The 21183-nt window shown below is 36.6% G+C and overlaps 1 protein-coding gene across 14 annotated transcripts in view; it reads right to left on the bottom strand.

The window, feature by feature from the left end:
- Positions 1-21183, bottom strand: part of PTPRM (protein tyrosine phosphatase receptor type M) — a 472980-nt gene that overhangs the window by 166099 nt on the left and 285698 nt on the right. For 8 of the 14 annotated variants that reach the window (XM_027452030.3, XM_027452024.3, XM_027452023.3 and 5 more), the window contains exons 12-14: positions 19832-20105; positions 18652-18688; positions 14873-14947 (exon numbers count right to left, since the gene is read on the bottom strand). In XM_027452030.3, coding sequence (XP_027307831.1) covers positions 14873-14947; positions 18652-18688; positions 19832-20105 — 386 coding nt within the window. The remainder of the gene's footprint in view (positions 1-14872; positions 14948-18651; positions 18689-19831; positions 20106-21183) is intronic. The other 6 variants (XM_027452028.3, XM_027452032.3, XM_027452029.3 and 3 more) reach the window with 1 other exon arrangement.

Below are 21183 nucleotides of genomic sequence, written 5' to 3' on the forward strand. Positions count from 1 at the left end.
AATTTCTGATGTTTCTTCTCAGTCACAAGCAGGATATTCTAAGATTCTGATAGCCCACAGTTATTCTTTCAGCCTACATCTTCAAAACTCCTTACCACTAGCAATGACAGGAAAATCTGGCAGTTTGCATTGGTGCCAGGAAATATCCAAACCCTTAATCAAAATATATTTAGAGCTAACTGCATACTCCAGGTTCTCTGGAAAACCCTGGCCATGGCACTTGGTGTGATCACCAGAGCAGGTGATCTGCTCTCCGTCTTGGTGCCCAGTGCCACCAGAGCATTACTTCCATAGCAATGCACTGCAGTGCTGCAGTAAAAGAACCTGGATCTGTATTTTCTTCAGTGAATATGTGTGCAATTCTATTATAAACAGTTCTATTTTTATTTTCCTTGTGTTGTAGATAAACGATTTTGTTAAACTGTATTGCTGTAATTGCACAGCATTCAGAAGTGGGTCAGATATTTAGAAGACATCTAATGTCTCTTCGTGCAAAAGGCAGCTGTCGAATTGGACTTGGCAAACAGGAAGCCATGAATCAAGCAGTATGATGCAAACAGTAAGAAATGAGATGGACTTTGCAGTCCTCTTTTAGACTGAAGACCCAAGCAAAGAAGAATGCAAAGACAGCAAGAAGCAGTATCTTTTCAGATATAACTTCTGGGACTGGTTCCTTCCAACCATCTCTTCATCATTACCTCCTTCAGGCTACCTCACCCTACTGGAACACTTAAATGTTAATACCTTCTTAAAATCTTTATGGTTTCCTTCCTTCCATTATGGCTTTCAGTGTGAGTTTTGGCATGCTCAACATTAAAAAGAAGTGAAGGCAGCCTTGCTCCATTTTAACCTACAACTCTCTCTCAAGTATCCTATGCATTTTATCTCAATGTCCTGTCTCTCTTTGACAGCACAAGGTCCTCACTTCATCAGAATTTGCTAGAGTCACAAAGAGGAGACAGTATCAAAGTCATATTCGGAACACATACGTTTTCTGAATATCACAGAGCACAACTTTCATGAAATGCCATTACCCTCTGGTTAATGCATTACAAGCTAAGGAATCCACCCCTACTGCAAACTCTCAAAACAAAACCTACACAAACAGAAATATAAAGCCTAACATCAGGAGTCTGGAACTCCCATATTGCATTATATAGTGATTACCCAGTTGAGGGATCATCATAAATTATCTAAGAGAAGTGCACATAATGCCACCCTGAGGAAAAAATTGAGCAGTTTCCCACCCTGATGGACTTAGCCTGACTCATACAAGAGATTGTCTTAAACTGAAAGTATGACGTACGACCCACCTTTTAAAAACTCCTATCATTAAATATTACAAGAAAATTAAATATTGGCATTAACTGAATTCTCATCTGGTTTCATTTAGCATCTCAATCATTCCCTAAAATAATGTTGCTCCTTTCTTAGGGCCAGTGGGTTCCACAATCCACCTGGGTGAAAGAACCAGATTGGTACTGCCTCGTTATTTGGTTTGGTTTTGCCCTGATGAAATTCAACTAAGCCACATCACCTAACATTATACTCAAGAGCTGCTGCCTCAACACTGACTCCTCCTGGTATTTAATAGACATATTTTAGACCATGTGATGTTAAACCCTTAAGTACATTAGCTATGATAAAAGCTGGCAATTTACTTTTATTTGGTTCTTGTCTGATAGGTAGTTTTTGATCCAAAGTAAAACCTCGTCTCTCACCTCAGAATTACTTAACTGGCTTTAAGCTTGTATCCACACAAGCAATTGCATTGGCACTATGGAGAGAAAGGCAAACTGTGTAAGGGGATCCAAGCAGCTAGGAGTTCTGAAATTCCTTTTGCCACTTGATAAACTGCAATGGCAATTCAAGCTTTTAGTTTTGTTTGTAAGGTTTCAAGAGAGATTTGGAAAATGACTGTTGCAAGTTTAAAAAAATGTCGTGTTTTTTCTTTACTGTACTGACAGTCTAAAAAAAGCTTAGTGAAATGTAATCTTTCTTTACAGCATTAGCATTAACTGTACTCTGTTGTACCGTGATATTATAGTCTTGGCATTTTATTCTATTTATTACTGTTGTTTCAACCAATTTGTCTGATATAGCCATTTTTAAATTCCTTGATCACACTACAGCATTTAATATATATACCTACAAGACCACTGGACTCCTGTATCTCCTGCAGAGTGTATGTTTTTAATGACAGAATGCATATTGTTGCCAACAGCTGAGTTGAGCCCACTGCATTTTCCTCACAACACTGGACCTAATGACATTGGTTTTTGTTTGCTTGAATTTTAACCTTCTGGTTCTACCCGGGTCCACAGCAGCCTGACTTTAAACCTTGCACAGTCACCTCACTTGTTTTCTCACTGAGCCTGTCTGGGCTAACAGAGTCAGAAGAATCAGGACAAAGTGACACATATACTGTGGTCCCCCTCTGGAGAGGCAATAGGTCAGTAAAAAGCAGTGAGTGCAGGACAGCTCAAGGGAGCTGCTTAGGAAATGAAGGGACGAGGAAATGTTTCTTGACAGTTTAAAAAGGATTAAGGTGCTGACTTCGGAAAGTCCTTACTTGATGAGAACAAACTAGAGTGCTTCCTGACACAAGTGAAAAACAGAGATACACTTATAGACAAACCCCAAGATGCTACAAAACCCAGTGAAGTATCTCCTCAGGCTTCCTGCAGTGAATTAACTAGAAGACAGTAACACTGCTTGGTTCCGTACCCTTAGATATTTACCCTTAGTTAATCTCAGACTTTCCAAATTTCTTTTTCCTTATTTATTCCTCATTCTTTGTGGTCTACCCTACAGTAGCATTTAAAATGTGAGATTTTCCTTAACGTGGAAAAAAATGTTCTTCAACTGGCCTGATTTATGACTTTCTCTCATGGTTCCCCTTTTGTTCAGCACCTTGCAATGATTACATTTTTAAGTAGTACCACAAAACACCTAAATATTTTATTTCACTTATTTTTGATATTCAGACCTATTCTACTAGCTTTTTCTTCATATTGAACTCTCCTTTTCTGAAGTTTAGTGACCGCTAAGCCACATTTTGGCATCCTACCTCCTCTTTGGACTGAGAAGTGAATTATGTTCTAGCTATTAATATTTAGTATCTGCTGTATAGTGAATTGTGAATTTCTACATGCAGTGAAATTTCTACTTCTGTACCATGTGCTAAAACACTTGGTAAAAAAAAATAAATCTTTCTCTTTTAAAAATTTCGAGTTCTTACTTAAGGTACACAGGTCTGCTATTAGTATTATAGGAATAATTTGTGCTTTTGGGGAAATGGCTCTGCTACTTCCTTCGGTGGAAAACTTCTATTTAGTTTTTTGCTCAGAAGGCATGAGTGCCATGTTATTAATCAAATCCAAAACTTCACAAACAATAGTCTCTGTAGGTAGTTTAGGGATAGAAAACTTTGAGCAAAACCATTATTCATTAGAATGGAAGCTAAAACTACTCACTGACAGAAATAGCAAAGCAAAATACAATTCTTTTAACTTACATGTAAGCTTTATTTTTCAAAATCAATGAAAATTTTCTTCTGTAACAGAAACAGAGCTCTACCAAACTGAACAAAACCTCTCTTTGTATATTAACAAAGTTTGGACTTGTTTTTCAATGTTTATTAGTCCCTTCCAAAAACTGTATTTAGAGATGACCAACTGACTGGCCATTGTATAGAAAAGAATTACCATTAAAATAACCCTGGCTCAATAGTCTAGGAGCTGCTAGTTATGTTTACAAACAAAGGAATAAGATAAAAGTAGTCACTACCAAAACAAGATACGGATTGTTTTGTCTAAAGTGATTCTTAAAAAATCCAGACATTTACCCTCCTATTTGAGCAACAAATAACCCCTTCCTTTAATTAACTAGATTGGTCTCGTTTCATTTCTCCCACTCAAGGCTGACCGCAGTCGCTGCCCTTTTTATTTCCTTTCTGGAGCTCTAAGCTCTCAGAAGGTAGTTGCTTGATAAGTCTCTTGCGAGCCTTTCCATCCGAATTTCATTTATAGGTTTCCCAGTGACTGATGTAATGGGTAACTTTAAAAGGCTTTAAAGTAAGCATAGAGTTAGGCCAGATTGTCCCAGTCTCCACTGAAATTGAAGGCTAGCTTGTTTTCTTAGTAAGCAGCCTATTCTTTCTGGTATCTATCGATCACAGAAACTACACAGAAACTAGTATGTGCCCAACTGCTTCTCTCTAGACCAAAGCAAATGATCACACCTACAAGACTTCAGATTCTTTTTGAGGCATGCAATCAAATTATTATGCAGGCAGTGCAATTCAACTCTTATCACATCTCAGCACCTACTTCTAAATTATTTCACAGAGCAGGTTAGAAAATGAAACATTATACCCCTGTGTATACCCAGACACACTGTGATTAGGTGGCTGAAGTCATGCAAAATGCTACAAGGTTGAATGTAGGCACAGAAGCGCGATGCTTCCTTGGAACAACCATCACAAGTGTCCCGTGGTCCTTTCACAAAGTAAGAGACTGAAAAGATCAGAGAACTTGGCTTTAAAGACTCTGCCCACACATAGCTGTCAACCACACAAGATTGACAAAAATTACAGGAGTGATTGCAACGGTTAATATCCTTAGTGCTCTCTGTTATTTGGATGATAGTAGGGCCTAGGAGCTCTGTATCAAACCGGGAGCCTGACTGTATTAAGAACAGTGCAAGCACACAGCTAAGCAATATTTGCCACCAAAAACATACTACCTAGCTGACAGAGGCTGTGATACACAGCTGTAGCAATTACAGGTGGGAGAGGGAGGCAAATAGTCATAAGAAAATGTAATAAATAAACCCTTTGATCCTTTCTGCTACTTAGCTAGCATCACTCATCATTTCCAGTAAATGTAACAGTAGAAACAGATATTTAAGATGATATGAGAGACAGAATAACATTTTTTAGGATGATATTGGTTAGGGGGTTCTAAGAAAGGAAGGAACATAAAGGTTCATAAACATAAAGGCAGAGAAAGCAGACAAGGAGACGCCAAGAGTAAAGGGCTGGGATACAATGATATATGACAAAACAATAAAGTACACAAATATGTTTGTGCTACTGGTATGAAAAAGGGTGCTCCAGAGACACACGTCCTTCTCATAAACATTTATAAATGTGAAATGATCAACATTAGTTCCAATCCTCTATCACAGGCTGCAAAATACACCTGACATGGTACAGTTGTGGGAAATGTCCAGGGTTCTCCAGCAGAATTTCCTCAGCGTTTCCACCTTCCCACGTCCATGACTGCAGACAACTGTGTCCTGATTTTTAAGTCTACAGCAGCATTACCAGTGCTATGGAAAGATAAGCCAGCATAACATGCTTTTGATTTGAGCTTCAAGTTCATTCCGGATGCCAGCATTTGTGACTGTCTTGGAGAAGACCCAAAACACATACACATTTCTAGATGAAATGAATTACCACCCTGGCTAGAGCAGTTATACTGTAAGTGACTGGCATTCAGTCCTCATCTGCTAGCCAGCATGTATTCTGCTAACGAAAGTCTTTGTTTTATTGCTCCTGGTAGAACTCCAGCTAAGGGGGAAGTTCTCCCTCCCCTTCGTCATTGTTAGCTTTCCAATCAGTGGTCCTACTTCTCCTTTGAAACCGTATTGCTTCTTTGTCCATATGGTGGAAGTTATGAGGTGTTGTTGGGCAGGGTATAATTTGTGACAGAAGGTGGTTTTGATCATATTTTTTTTCAGTATTCTCTTTCTACTCTATGCCTCAAACGTATTAGTTTTGTAAATGCCTCAAGTAAGGTCTGCTTTACTTCTCTTTTTACAGTATTTTCCCTTTATTTTCCTGGCTTCTTTTGGAAATGCTTATATATAAACTGCTTTTTCCATGGGGCAGGGATTATGGTTTCTTTCTGTCTTGCTGAACGCTGAAGCCATTTAAGCGTTGAAATTGATGTATCCTGGTTCTCCTTGCTATGATGTGTCAGCTCTCACTATATCTATTTTCCTGAATGTCTGAGAAACAGGGAAAACAGCACTCATAATTTAGCAGGAGAGTATCTTATCTGTAATTTATGATCATCAGTACAAAACATATTGCTGTGCAGAGATCTTCTTTCCTTAAAAAGATTTCTGTACTTCCATGAGACAACCATGCTGATTTGGTGTATTGTTTACTTGGTGTTTTTTAAATGAAGGAAAAATCTGTCTTGTTAAAAGATCTATGCACAGAAGGGACTATCAAAATAAGGCTCCACTATGTAACAATAATTATGAATTATTAATTTTGTTTGTGATATTCTTTACAGAAATGTAAATATGAGCAACAAAGAATTGCATGAAAAGAAATGCAAAGAACTACTTCACTGATGAATATGACTCATTTAACTGACTATCGAATGAACAGTATTTCTCACTGGTGGATGATTCATGTTGGTGCATGTGAGCAAAAAGACTTTTTTTAAAAAAAAAAACAAACATCTGTGTTTCTGGTTGTCAGGAATAATAACATTCTTTACAAAACATGCCTAAAACAAGTAAAGCTCCTAGCTTGATACATGTCTTTTGGTCTCACCACAGTATTTTTTTAATGGGATTTTAACCTAGGTTTCTTACGGTGGATTTTTCCCGAGTCTGTGTTTTTAAGAAAAGGACTTGCAAGAAAACAAGTAAGCAAGCCTTTATAAACAGCATATTTTCTTCAGGAAACAAGGCAAAACAAAACTTGATACTAGCTCTTTTTCCCCTTTTCTCTTAATCACAGAAAATGTAAGTAATTAAAGTTTGTAAAAAACTTCCTGTCTGGTGGTCATCCTAACTGTTGGAAGCCCTCACTCAAAATGGAAGGAAGAAGATCAAACTCCTTGCACCAGAATAGCACTGAGATCATTAAGAGCTGTATAAGGCACACTCAACAGCAACACCACACCCAGAAATTAATAATCAATACAGAAGATACAGACATGGTGTATCTTGTTCTTGGAAAAAAGTAATTTTCTAAGGAAAAACTAGAAGTGTTCTTTGCAACCTTAAACTTAAAAATATCCCTAAAGAGCATTCCCCAGCCCTACTCCCCTGACCGTATTTCACTTGGAAAAGAATCTGGTTACATATTTGTAAGTACTCATATTCTGTGGCCAAAGAAGCAGCCACAATGGTGTACATCACAGATCTATCCGTAGGTCAACAAAGGGAGGGGTCACGGCAACATATTTGAAAGACAGACCCTGTCTGTCACTGGAAAAAAAAATAATAAAAAAAGGTAAGTCCTCCTGACCCAAAAAGATCTTTCTGACTACTATGTAAAGAAGAAACTAGACCTCTTTACTATCTGCTTATTCTTTAATGAAGTGCTCTTCAGAAATCCTTCAGTAACAAAACTTAATGTTATTCATAACCTACCTGTTTTCTTGGAGGAAATCATAACATTGCTCATTCTACTTAAAGATATATGAAATTATATATGTGATGATGCATGTATGGCAAAAATACATACATGCAATGTAAAAATATATTTGTTATACATTTATAAGAAGCAGGACAAAAAAAAAAATATATTTCCAGATTCAACACTTTTTTGGGGGACAGGAAGGTAGGTTAGAGGAATGGGAAAGGAGAATCAGCACAAGAAAGGAGAAATAATTCCATGGAGTTCTAAACCTGTCTTTGTACCCTTACAGTATAATTTCTGTTCACATTTGAAAAGCATTCAAAGTATTGCCAATAAAAAGCTGTCCAAACTGAAGCAGTGTTAGACAAACCAAGATCCTAGTTCACGGACAAGAATAGACTAGGCCTCGTATGAATGCTTATCACTGATTTACATTTCATTTTTCATGTATTTCCTGTAGGGTTTAGGAGTTACAGAAAAATGTCCAACTGTCATATCTGATTAAGAATGCCTTAAATAGTAATTTTTTCTCTTCAGTCCTTCCAACATCACTTTTAATTATCAACACACTTAGTTATACACATAAGCTGCCTAATTCAATAGCAGCACACTGGAAAACGTGTTTTGCTTCAAAAAGGTTTAATGTTTGGTTCTGACCAATAACGATTTACATTTTTTCCTCTGTTTCCCCTCCATTTGTGTTTCTGATGTGAACTCAAAAGATGAAACAGAACCTAAAACTAGTGTATTTCTCCTGATCTCACCTTAAAACCACGTGAGACAGCAACTCCCATCCATTTTTCTGCAAAACTATGACTCAGCTTTCATTTGTACAGGTGTTTTCTATTTATACAAAAACTTCCCAGTGGTCAGCAATAACAGAAAATCAGATGAGCAGAAGGACATTAAATTTCAAAGTTTTTGAAAAATAAAGGCTTGAAAGTGCATAAATATATTAGAATGCCTCTCACACATCTCTAAAATCATTTGCTCTTGCAGTCAAATTCCCATTACTGCAGAAAAGGACATTTTCAATATAAAGTCTGGAAAAGTAACCTGAAATCCCAACAGTAACTATAGTCATGGCTTGCAGGGTGTTGAGATATTACTCTAAGCAGACAAATGCAGCTTAGGCATTTACTGAAATTTCAGTTATTTCAAGGAATCTTAAAAGTGAGTGAATTGCTGAAACGTTATTTTGCCCAACGTAGTATATTCTGTCTTTTGATTAAAGCTTACAGTATTACTCTCCACCTTGAACACTACTCTAATCATAATATACTGTAATGTTAGTCTATACATTAACACGGATATAATCCATGTAATACTGCATTACATGTTTGATAACTCTCCAGAGATGCCAACATCAGATTTGCAGTACCCGAGAACTACAGGTTATTTTACCCCAAACAGGTCCCACATTTTCTTTCAAATTAAAATTCTAATTGCCTAGCATTTTATGAATACAGTCAATAACTACAGATGGGAAACATTGAAATTCACAGGTTTTTTCAGTTACTAATTATATCTCTGAGTTTCTCTCTCTTCCCTTGTCTCTCCTTAATTTTTCATTGTGGTACATGCAAAACATGTTCTGCTTTGAATGCAAAAATCAGAGGCATCATTTCTTTATACAGAAATGTAATAGCACACCACACTGCATACAAGCATGTTCTAAATTACTAATATTTTTGTTTTGTTTTGTATTTCCTTCTTCTCTGCCGATTGCTGATGTTGAACTATTTTGGATTAGATACGATACTGACTGTTACTGCAGAGATGGCAGAAATTTCTTACATTTGTTAAGAGTTTATCATTGTCAGTTTATTCATATTGTTACTTCTATGATTGGGTTTTACCCCATCCAACTTCAGACAGCCTCAAAGATATTCTCATATGAAGATCACACATTGCTGAGCAAATAGATTATTTTTTGAGTTAGGATGAATTGAACTGACTTGTCTTCAGTGTCTGAAATTAAATTTTGCATCAATCTCTTCACTAAAGAGATGCTTGATATGGACACGTGGCATCGTGTTCTTTCAGCTGTGGATTGGGACACTCACATTTCCTAATCAGTTAGTTGTGTACTTGAGGGATGTAACACAGGTACTACAATGACTATTAACTCAGTGGCACTCAACTTTTTAATTCTTCTGAATAAAAGCCAAACTCCAGTCTTTACAGTGCAGAAAGTAACTATTTAGGCTGTTTAGTCCTTCCTAAAGGATAACAAGTGATTAATACTTCCTTTTAGGTCAAGGAACCCTCTCCAGCTGTTCCCATCCCATGTTTGTAACACCATTGGCTCTGACCATGCAGTGCCAGGGAAGCTGATTAATTCATATCTCCTTTGCCAACCATTAGCATCAATGGCCTGAGCAGAGCTGCTGCCCCGACCCTCTGCAATTTATCTTCCCTGCTCTCCTATTAACACAGGAGAGCTGCAAAGATCCCACCATCCCCAGTCCAACCTGTTCGGAGCAACCAGAGCTGACTGGGAGGAGGACCTGAATCCTCAGTTAGAGCCTTTGTTTTTCCTGTAATGATTCGAACACATTCAAAACTAAGGCTGTCAGCTAATTTTCAGAAAAACTTGTAGAAATTCTTATTACTGTAAAATATGAACAGGAGTACTTAATACCACTAATAGAATCACATCAGTAACTGACTTCTAATCAGCTCAGGCTCTCTACTGTCTGCAGCTGGAAAGGGACTGTATTAAATGTTGTTTCAGCATTTGTGAATAGTTATCAGAATTATTTTTAGACCCTCTGTGTAACTGTTTAACTTCAGCTCTTCCTCATCTGCTCTATGGAAAATGTACTTACATTTAGAATCTGAGCTGCTTTGGCTGCACTGTCTTAAAAACAGAAAACCTGACATTTGACTCTGTAATGTACTAGGGGAAAAAAAAAAAAAAAAAAAGGAGAGAAGGAAACACTAGCTCCCATGCCACTGCTGTATCCTCTTAACATTTTCTTGTAACTATACTGTTTTATAGATGAAACTGTCATTGCAAAAATGACAAATATAACACATAAAAGAACAAAAATGGGCAATAAATCACAAGTGACACTCAGGCACATTGAAATGCATTCAGCCATTGCTGCAGAAAGTGGGAAGATTTCCTCTTGCTTTACATTCTGCCCAGCTGAGCAGGAGGATCAGGATCCTTGAACAACTGGTACAACAAATGCTGGGGCTACAAGGTAATAACAGGCCTGGAGTTTCACTTTGAAGAGTCAGATCCATATCTCCTTGCTTTCCTTGTCACTCAGCCATGCAATGGCACGGTAATATGGCTTTGGCATTACACCATACAGGTGTTTGCTCTCCCTTCAATAACAATGCACAACTCCCACTGATGTAAATTATGATCAGAAGTATCAAGAGAAGAATAAGGTCCTAAAACTGTGTATTCAGTCTGAAGAAATGTCTGCACGTAGCTTTGTTATTACAAACAGCACTGCAGTGTCAGCTAGGAAATCTTGGATTCTCAGTTACCCAAAGCAGCACTTCCAGTTTCCATATGTCCAAATACATTTAAGTCAGGGCTACATGGTTCAGGATGGAGAAAAATGAATGTGAATGTCTGTCCAGCCCATGCTGCTGTACCTCAAATTACATCGTAAAGGAGAAGCCACAAATACCGATCAAGTAATTACCCCAGTTCTATCCAACAAACTAGATAAATGGAAAAATGGTCCTTCTCAAATACATGCTGTTGTTTTTGTGTTAATAAAGAAACTGTTTTCACTTATGATGAGACATGGAGTAATAAATCTGGAGGGGAAAAAAATGAGGCTGAAATTTAATCAATCAATGATTTCAGTTGATGTTTTTCAATTTTACACTGGAATTTGGCTGGAAAATGGCTGATAACAAAATCTGACCAAGACTATAGCAATACATCTCACATACTGAATTCATATCTGAAGAAATCTGTGTATTTTATTATGCAGCTAACTTTGTAAAGGAGGAGAAACCAATTAGAATTATTTTATGACTGATTTTAACATGGTTATAAAAAATGCTGCTCATTTAGACTTTAAGGTATGCAGGGTAAAATTCATATAAGCTTTAAGATTGTCAGTATCATTTAAAAAAATCTTTAAAATTCTTAAGTATTGGTCATTCTACAAAATTTCTGACATGTTTTGCATCTGATTTGTACCAAGAATTTTATCTATGAAGACTGTATAGCACAGAGCTCCCACTTCCAGCTGCATGTGTAATTAACAATGGGTAGTAAAAAGGGCGTTCTATGGAAATCAGTCTTAATAATATCTAGCAAAGTGGTGGCTGCTCCAGTAAATCACAAATGGAAATACTTTAATTTAAATATAAGTAGTTCAGACATATTTCAACAATTAAGAAAATGCCTGAAAGAATGAACATCCTAATCACAATTCCAAGCATGCTATTTTATCAGAATGCAGACAGAACAAAATAGATGAGGGCCAAGTGAATACCAAATATGGACAATTTAAAACTATTACATGAAATGTCTCTTAGAAAATAGTGAAGCAAAATGCAGATGCTTTCAGCTTTCTCAGAACCATAGATTTATGATTCAATTTTAAAGTCAAGATCATACGGTCTCTTATAAGTGACAACTTCTTTGTTAATCCTCTAAATACTTTTAACCATAGAGTAAAATTGTGTTTGTTTATTTAAACTTGGAGACTGTATTGCAAGGACTGTTATGCTTCCTGTATACATAGTCTTTTCTTTTGGCCAACAGATGCTAAAAGCTTCCCCTTGTTACAGCCTCCAACGGAGTACTAAATCAAGGAGATGCTGTCAAGATATTTAGGGCAAATAGCAGGTGATCCTGTAGCTGGAAGTCATCTTACTTTTATATGTAAAGGAGGGAGAAAAGAAGGACAAAGAGGAACTAATAATGCATTGTTTATAAATTGCATCAGTAAGGGCCAGGGTAAGTAGATGAAGGAGGAAGTGCATGTGAGTTGGCTTGAAAGCTAAGCTGTATTACCATGATTTTCTGAAAAGGGAGATCTTTCAAAAACGGTAACAACATTCAGGAATGCAGCCAAGATTTTAAATTTTCATTATGCAAGAAACATCAACTTCCCACCAGAAAAAAGAAAAAAAAAAGAAAGAAAATCCCTCTCCTGCCCTCTCCACCACCAATTACGTACCTCCTCAAATGCTAAAAGACAAAAGCAATTTCTTGATCCCAAACTTTGGTGCTGGGTGAAGAGGTGAGGAAAAGACATTAAACAGAAAATGCCCTGTAATGTTATTTAACAGTTACAGCTGTAAGCCTTGTAGTAACTGCAGTTGGCAATAGTCCTATGATTTCCACATAAAGAAGTCATTTTACACGTAGATCCTTTCCACAGTCTGTGAGTTTGTAGGAGAAACATGTTGGGAGGATGTGCATCATTCCCTGTTCCCTCATGCCCACTCCAGCATGTGTGAATCTCCTTTAAGAAAATCTTTGGGTTCCTCCAGCACATTGCAGATACCGTGACTATCCTCAACTCAGAAAGCCTGAATGAGGGGTCCCTGCCCAGTATGTCTCTGTAGAAAAGCATGAATTGTCATGGGAACAACCACATGTGCTGGGTGAAAGGTTTCTTCACTCCTTATTAAAGTTACAGCAACCGAGGAGGATGAGGCTTCCCTTTTCATCACATGGTCTTTTAAATACATTTCACAGACAGCTCCGAATGCTTTTTGCTGCAATTGTTCGATACTTTATCTTTCACTATATAAAAATAGTCTATGGTACAATAGATATATTTATTTATAAATAAATAAATAAATAAATAATTCACAGACCTGACAGACAACCAAAGTGCCAATGCTATGAACCACCAGTGACAAAGCAAATACATTGCTAGATGTCCTATGCTAGCTGTTACGTCTGTTCTCTCATTTTTTAACTACCATAGACAATCTCCTCTTGAGGAATAGGTCTGTTTCTGGGGGTCCCTGTTGATACTCAATTTTGCATTAAAAAAAAAAGAAGAAAAAAAGAAAAAAGGGAAGAAGATAGAGAAGAAAAATATTTAATCCTCCATATGCAAAAACCTATAAGCTTATTTTAATCCTGTGATGAACAAAACTTGCTGAAGTTCAAGGATACATAAGGGATGCTATTTGCCTCTTCAAAGCTCTACTTTGCAAGTAAAAAAAATGAGCTATAAATATGTACGTGGACAGAGCTTCTGACAGAGCACCAACAAGAACAGGCTAGTACCTCCTACCATAATCAACGTATCTCATTCTGGTTAGTTCATATGTTATTACATAATACTATTAAACATGCAACAATTTTGTCCTGATTGATATAGCAACTTGGGCGTTATGTATCACTCAGCTTAGTCATTATAACCCATATCACAGCACTAAAAGTTATAGTAAGCATGCCACTAATCCTCTTTTCTTGGGTCGAATCATTTACCCGTCTCTTGTTGACTATTGCAGTATCCAAATAACTAAGGATCTGAACTCGTCTTGTCCCTCAGATGCCCCTGTAGCAATATTTACATGCTCCCCAAGTAACTATGCCAGTATTCCTGAAAAGGGCAATGATTTTATCATATGCTAAATGCTGATGGACTAGGTCTAACTTCCCCTCCTACATATTCCATTAAACTCACCTTAGATCTTAGAGATTATTTTAGTGCCCTTTGCTTCTGTTTGAAAATAAAAAGGCTTGCAAATCCCAGAAAAGCTTTACACGTGTGTTTATTCGCCAACAAAATGAATTATTTCCCCAGGTTCATAAAGATTTTTATACGTTCAGAACTGGCCTTCAAGCCACACTGAGCCCACAGTAATTGTGTCACTTGTGTACTAAGTTTACTTAGACAATTAGACTTAAAAACCTTACAGATTTGTTCATTTTTATGTCTTACATTGCAGGTTATTTTGCTTTAAGCCTAGAATGCATGTATGACATAATTATGAGGGAGTCTGTTTTACTTTTTTTTTTTTTTAATTTTATGCATATTGAAATGCTGCCAGAAAATACGACCTTCCCAACACACTGCAGAAAAAATAATTAATACAATATCTTTGTCCTAGCTTACACATGCAACTCATGAACCTAAAATAAATGCTTTATATATTCTTGTGTCTTGATCTAATAACATAGAAAAAAAATAGGCACACAGATATATGTCTATATTCAAACTGTGATTGAATTTATGGATGGAGCAAGGCTAGATCTCTTTACAAAATCAGGCTTGAAGGAACATTCCACAGATCACACACACAATGGAAACATGCAGCGGAGTTGTACATACAGGGATGTGTGTGTATGTCTTGGTGCCAAGCACACAATTTTATTTAATTGAGCCGAAGAAAAAAATTCCAAACAAAAAGAAACTTTTTAACACAGAGAACTATTTATGAGCAGAGAATGAAGAAATCATGAGGAAAAAGGAGCCAAGGAAAATGAGACAAAAATGGGCATGATAACTTGTCTATACTTGAACATCTGACCTGTTAGTTGGTCGTCGCCTGCAGCAGGGGCGATGCGAATGTATGGTGTTGTAAGCTGAGTCACGATTATCGCAGCTAAGGCAAAGGAAGATTTCCAGGTCAGCATGCATGAGGGAAAAAAAAGCCAGACTGAAGCTAGGCCAGCAAGAAGAATCTTGGTCAATAGTTTATTGTCTGAACTTCTTATAAACAAAAAAGAAAAAGAAAAAAAAACACCCACAAGTTCCTTTTCATCCTCAGTTGCTGTTAGTTTGGTTATTTTGCAAATTAATGAGCTTTTGTATGTGACTTACAGGAAGAGGACTCAAAGCACATTATTTACATATAACGTGTTTGAGGAAACTGGAGACTGTCTGGCTTTACTAGTTGCAGCACTGGGCTTTCTAAGTGAAAATTATCTGCCTATTCAGATTTTTCTAATCTTAACTTCTCTGTGTAATTTTTAATAATTTCTCTCTCTCTCTTTTTTTTATTTCCTCATATATTTTTCCTATATTTCTTGTTAAGGTAATTTTCATGTAACATGTTCTTGAGCAAGCTTAGATTCATTTCCGTTCTACCTGTTTAGGTCTTTATTCCGAAAATGCACACACTAACCATGTACTTAACATTCAGCTTACACAGAAGGACCACTGACAGTCATCATGCTTTGAGTTAGGTGTGCATGCAACTGTTTGAGGTCCAAGTTTTACATGTGTTCATGTTTTACCACTAAGACAAGAAAAAGCTGAAAAACCCGAATTGTCTGTGTGCCTTGAGTATTCTGAATTTTCTCTAACAATCCCTGACTGGTACATGTAACTATTAGCATGGCTCACAGTAATAAAGTACTAGATTTCTTTGTTTGCCAGCAGTTCTATGATTGTCTCTAAATGGTTAAGCACACTATGATACATATATATTAAGAAATATAAAAAAAAATTAAAAGGTCAGATCCAACATGATGCAGCTGGAGAATGATGCAAAGAAAAAATATTGGAAAATTAAGGAGAAAATTATATGAAAGATCACTAATTTACATAGAACAGCCTGGGTGCTATTAGAAATGTGGCAACGAGTGAGGAAAATAGATCATCTACCATCTGCAGACAATTAAACTCAAAACTGCTGCTGCATAATATTTTGAAATATCCCTCTGCAACACTGAAATGCAGTGTTGATAGTAGCTGCTAGAGTACTGTTGCTATTGGATTTAAAATATTATAATATCCTTTTCTCTCTCATAATTAATGAAAGCCTTCCAATATTGCAAAATTAGAACAATAATGTCTCCCTCTTGAGAACTGAAATCCTAGGAGATAACCAAGATGTCTCTATCCAGACAGTGTTGTAAGTCATATCAGGAAATATAGTCTTAATATAAATCACAAAACACCACAAAGTTGATAGCAATAAACTTGGAGGGGTTTTGGAATGTTTTCAACTTTGTCTGCTGAGATTTTACAATCATTTAGCTTGAAGAAAGAGTAGGTATATGAAAGCCATATTTCAAGCAAAATACGACAACCTTTATTACCACTGGTATGAAAATCTCTTCTTGATTTTTGTTTGTTTGTTTGTTTAATTATCTTGTCAAAAATAATGGGAGTGGAAACCCTGCAGTCTCCACATTTGTATATACACCAAATACTCACAGAGGTCCTAGAAGGCTTTCTCTATAGAAAACTAAGAACACAAGGCTCTGCATCATCAGAATATGCTGTCAGATGCTTCTCCAAACAAAGTCAGTGGCAAAGGTTCCCTGTGACTTTAGCAGAAGCCGGAGGAAAACAAAACCCAATATTCTGATCCTAAATTACAATCACAATTATTGGAATCAGGATTTTTATATGATCTCTAAAAAGGTGGTGGTGAGTGAATGTGGACAGAAGGGGGCTGAGAACGGGACACCACGGCGGATGTGGTGACTTCTGACCTACAGACAGTAAGCATTTTTGCTACTTTTTCTATTCCATGTGTGGTAAGTCCACAGAGGGGACAGAAGTCTGCTTTTCTCTGTGGGATCCACAGGGAAAAAAAAACCTCTGCAAATAGGTATGATTAATATTGTATTACAATATGTCACAGTCTACATTTTATTTAAACATATATATATATAATTTAAAAATATAATAGAGACATTTGGTTTATAAGCATGATGATAAGTGCTTTACAGAAGCCCACCCAGAAAGTTTAGCACCAGGAGCTATAAATGCCTTTGAGGACACTTCTGACTTCAATGTTCTCACAACAACCACTTGCATTATTTTAAAGGTTTCAAAAAGGTATTATGAAAAATTCTGAAACAGGCTTTCAGAGAAAAAAAGTACGGGGATTTGTTTGAAATAAAAGCTGCGTTTCTCACATCTCCATTGCCAAACGTGTTACCTTGTTGCTATGGAAGCTATTCCAATTCATGAAGTTACCCTCACTTCTTAAATGAGAGAGTAAGATTTTTCAGCCAGTCAAGTAATTGAAATAGCTGAACATCCATTAGTGATTAGGAATACAAATCTTCAAATAATCTAAAACCCATTCCCTAATCACTTATCACAGTTTGTGAGGTAATGTAATCCATTCCTGGTAACACTGAAACTCCCAGAAAACAACACAGGATTCCATTTTAACCTGAAATTAATCATTTTTATGTTTTATTAGGTTAGTGAAGATATTTGAAAGCTGGCTAAGTTTTAATAAGCAGTCAGTTAGTAAATTAGAAATGAAACTACTCCTTTTGTTTTTGAAAAAAATAGGAAGAGACACAAAAAGTGCATTGTCACATTGGGGAAGATCCAGCCATTCAACAGGGGCAACTGCATGCTAACATTTCAGTTACTTTAAGTAAAGAAATCCTCATCCATCATATTTAGATATAGTGTAGGTGGGAGAATCGTGATGTCTGCATGTCAAGGGAATCAAGGAGGAGCCAGTTATATTAAGGACAGTCACTAGGGGACACGCATGATTTCCCAAAAGCAATACTGGCACAGGGATGAATTTTTTTGGTGTCATATTCTTACCAGGTGCCCAAACTGCATGGCAGCGTTATCTGTTCCTACTCAGCAGTAATTCCTTTCCTGTTCCTCTGCTACAATCTCCACACAACCATACTATTCCAGCACTTCTTTTTCATGCCTTGAAGCTGGCACCAGCTAGAGGTGCTAAAAAGATGAGACTACAAAGATAATCACAGACAAGTTCCTAGCCTTCAGAGTTAAATGTATCAGCAATATGTTTATCTTTCCTGTTTGGGGATCAACCTTCTAGTGACACTACCTCAATTATACCAACTTGTCTCATAAATGGTAGCATGATGTGCTGACATTCCAATAAACAGAGCTGTTCTGTACCATGAAAATGAAGAACATGATTTCTCCATTTTTCTTTTATCAAGCAATAAAGATAAGATAATTGCTTATGAGTAAGGGGTGAAAAAACATTTTCACTACTAATGAATATGCAGCTAGTATGCACGCCGTAATTGGCAATTTTACAAATCTGTTATATATAAAAATTTCCAAACTGTTTATTGTGAGATCATATAAAAACCCACAGAATATATTTAAAAAATACATGTTCAAGTAAACAACTAAAAACTAGCAACACATTTATTATTAAGAATAAACAAACAAACAAACTTCCTAAATCTCATCTAGAGATGCAAATGAATCCTTTAAAATTCTGGGATAGGTTTCGTGATGCCTTTTAGCAATAGAAACATTTCTGGAAGCTTGCAAAGACCATGTGAAGGAAAGGTCAACAGACCAGAATACAGAATACATGACATAATATGAACATACCTTTTGTGGCTACCCTGACGCAGTCGATTTTGGTTTCCTGTGTCAAATAAAGAGGAAAAAGGTCACATCTTTTGTTTCTAAGCACAGAAATTCATCCATGATTCTGTTCTTGAAAGTATTGATAAAATGTGAGGGAAGTGTTTATTTTATGTTCCTCATTACGTATTTAACTGGTTATTAAGCAACTCCAATGTGCTTTCATGGTATGGACAAATACTGCTTCAGGATGTTACATAAACATTTCAGTTAACGTTCCTCTGAAAGTAGAAAATACATGAAAGATTCTCAAAAGCACAGACAAGCGTTCAGCTTTTTCCTTTGGCAACTTAATGACCTTGGGAGATTTTTCTTTTTCTTACAGATAAGTATAGTTCTAAGCATCATGCTAGACAATTTTAGAAAGAAAAAATAATCAATGGTGTTTCACATTTCTGCACTGTCAGTGCACTGTGAAAGAGGGACCATTATGGTTTCTGGCAGAAAACATTTCCAGGCTGTCAGCACAGACAGCCAAAACTTATCAAGAACTGAAGGGCTCTGGGTAGGTCTGTGCAGGAAATGAAAAACAATTCCAGGAAGAATTAGCCTGATGAAACATGATCTGTGAAGGCCTTTTTAAAAACTTTTCATTTCAGTTCCATCTACTTATTTTTCTTTTACTGTTTGCAGAAAGGGTAAAAAAAAAATAATAATAAATTCTAATTCAGTCAGGGCAACCAAATGAGAAAATGGGAGCTGAACACGTTATAAGCTAATGTAATGGGGTTGGACAGACCAAGACAGATGTGCTAAAACCCACAATCAAGTTTGGCTTAAACTTAACGAAAGGAATCACAATACTCTTCTCTTTAAAGCAAGAAAACAAAAAGAAAATGGAAAGAAAAAAAAGCTGATCAACCAGGTTCATTGGACAGCTTTTAGATAATGACAGAATGATAACACACTGCTTTGCCTGCTCTCTATTGACAAAAATGTGCTGTTTTCCCCTCCTCTTTCCCGTAACCTTTAATCATTAAGCAATACCGTGTCAGGAAAACTGTCAGTTTTAAAATTTGGTGTGTTAAATTTCACGGTTACTTCATTTTCTCATTAGCAATTACACTGGGCACCTTGCTAGTTGGCACCAATCATCTACTTTCACTTACGTAGTGTATAAAACCACACCTGCAATAAGGCTTACCCCATTGGCTCTGCTAGCAGCTTGAAAATAGATGCTGTAGCTCTTATGAGGAAGAAGAGGAGTGTTCCAGAAACCACTGTAGGTTTTGTTATCACCAATAGTAAAAGGCTGAGCCGCTTGTAAACCATTAGCTGGAAACTCCGCAGCAAAGTAGTACTGGGAATTCAAAAGTGAGGCATTCTGGAAATGAATGGGCACTGGATAGCACTTCAGGATCTCAGTTGTCTTTTTGGTCCTCCGTGGGCGTTCCTCTTCAACAACTATTTGATAAACACTAAGAGTGCAGAAAGGAAAGAAAACAAACAAAAATCTGGGTTATTTTAAGACATGGGTAGTCGATTCATTCTAAGACCATAATATAGAATACCAGTACTCATGAAAAAGGATATATACCTCTTAAAAGCAAAGGACAGTGGAAGAAAATGTCATTTTGGTATTCACGTATATGAATTTATGGAATAGATTCATGCTTTCAGATATGCGCATTTTGCTTTGCAAAAATAAAGTTATCCATACACACCACAGCTCTTCATACAGCAAATGCACAGAACACTTTCTCTCTTGTACTTGACAAACTCTCTTGTACAGAAAAAGCTTTCTTGATTAGTGCTATAGCATAGAATTAAGTATTATTTTGTTCACAGAAATAACTGTTAAGCTATAGAATCCATCTTCTAACCTGTTTATCTTCTCTAAATAAAATGAAATAATAAGATAATAATGAATAAATAAACTACAAAGAGACAGGCAACAGTGTTTTCTTAACTGTTGACATTATAACTATTTATAAAAGCACACAGAGTAAATTACAGTCTTTTAAAATTTTGGTGGCATATTGACTGTTCCTGAGCAAGAACGAAGTACTTCTTGATGGATGTTATTTTCACTCAGCAAAGCACTTTTAACATATCTTAGTGATAACCATGTTTTTAAGCATTTCTGCATTTGGCAAAGCAATTCAGTCTGTACTTGTATGCTTCACTGTACTGGGACCTAGAGGGAACAGTCCATTCTTCTGCACTGTAAAGGTGCGGTGGACATTGAAGCAGGAACAAAGAAATAGTGATTTCTGCTGTATATGCAAACAGTGAAATCATTATACCCTTGCAGTTGCTATAAAAGTCTGAGTCAGTGCTTTCAGATTTGTGAATTGGGAAGTCCATGTCTCTAAAGAGGACTTGCTTGCGAGTTTATTGCTTCACTGGGGACCAGTGATTCTTAATCATTACTTGTCTCCTGGAGTCTCAAATCTGAATAAGCAAGTCAGTACAAGTAACTGATGTTAAAGCGACAATGCGTCCACAGTTTTGCATGTCAGCTACATTTACTTTATTTATACAATTTATGATATT

Source organism: Anas platyrhynchos, chromosome 2 (assembly GCF_047663525.1).
Source record: "Anas platyrhynchos isolate ZD024472 breed Pekin duck chromosome 2, IASCAAS_PekinDuck_T2T, whole genome shotgun sequence".
NCBI lineage: Eukaryota > Metazoa > Chordata > Aves > Anseriformes > Anatidae > Anas > Anas platyrhynchos.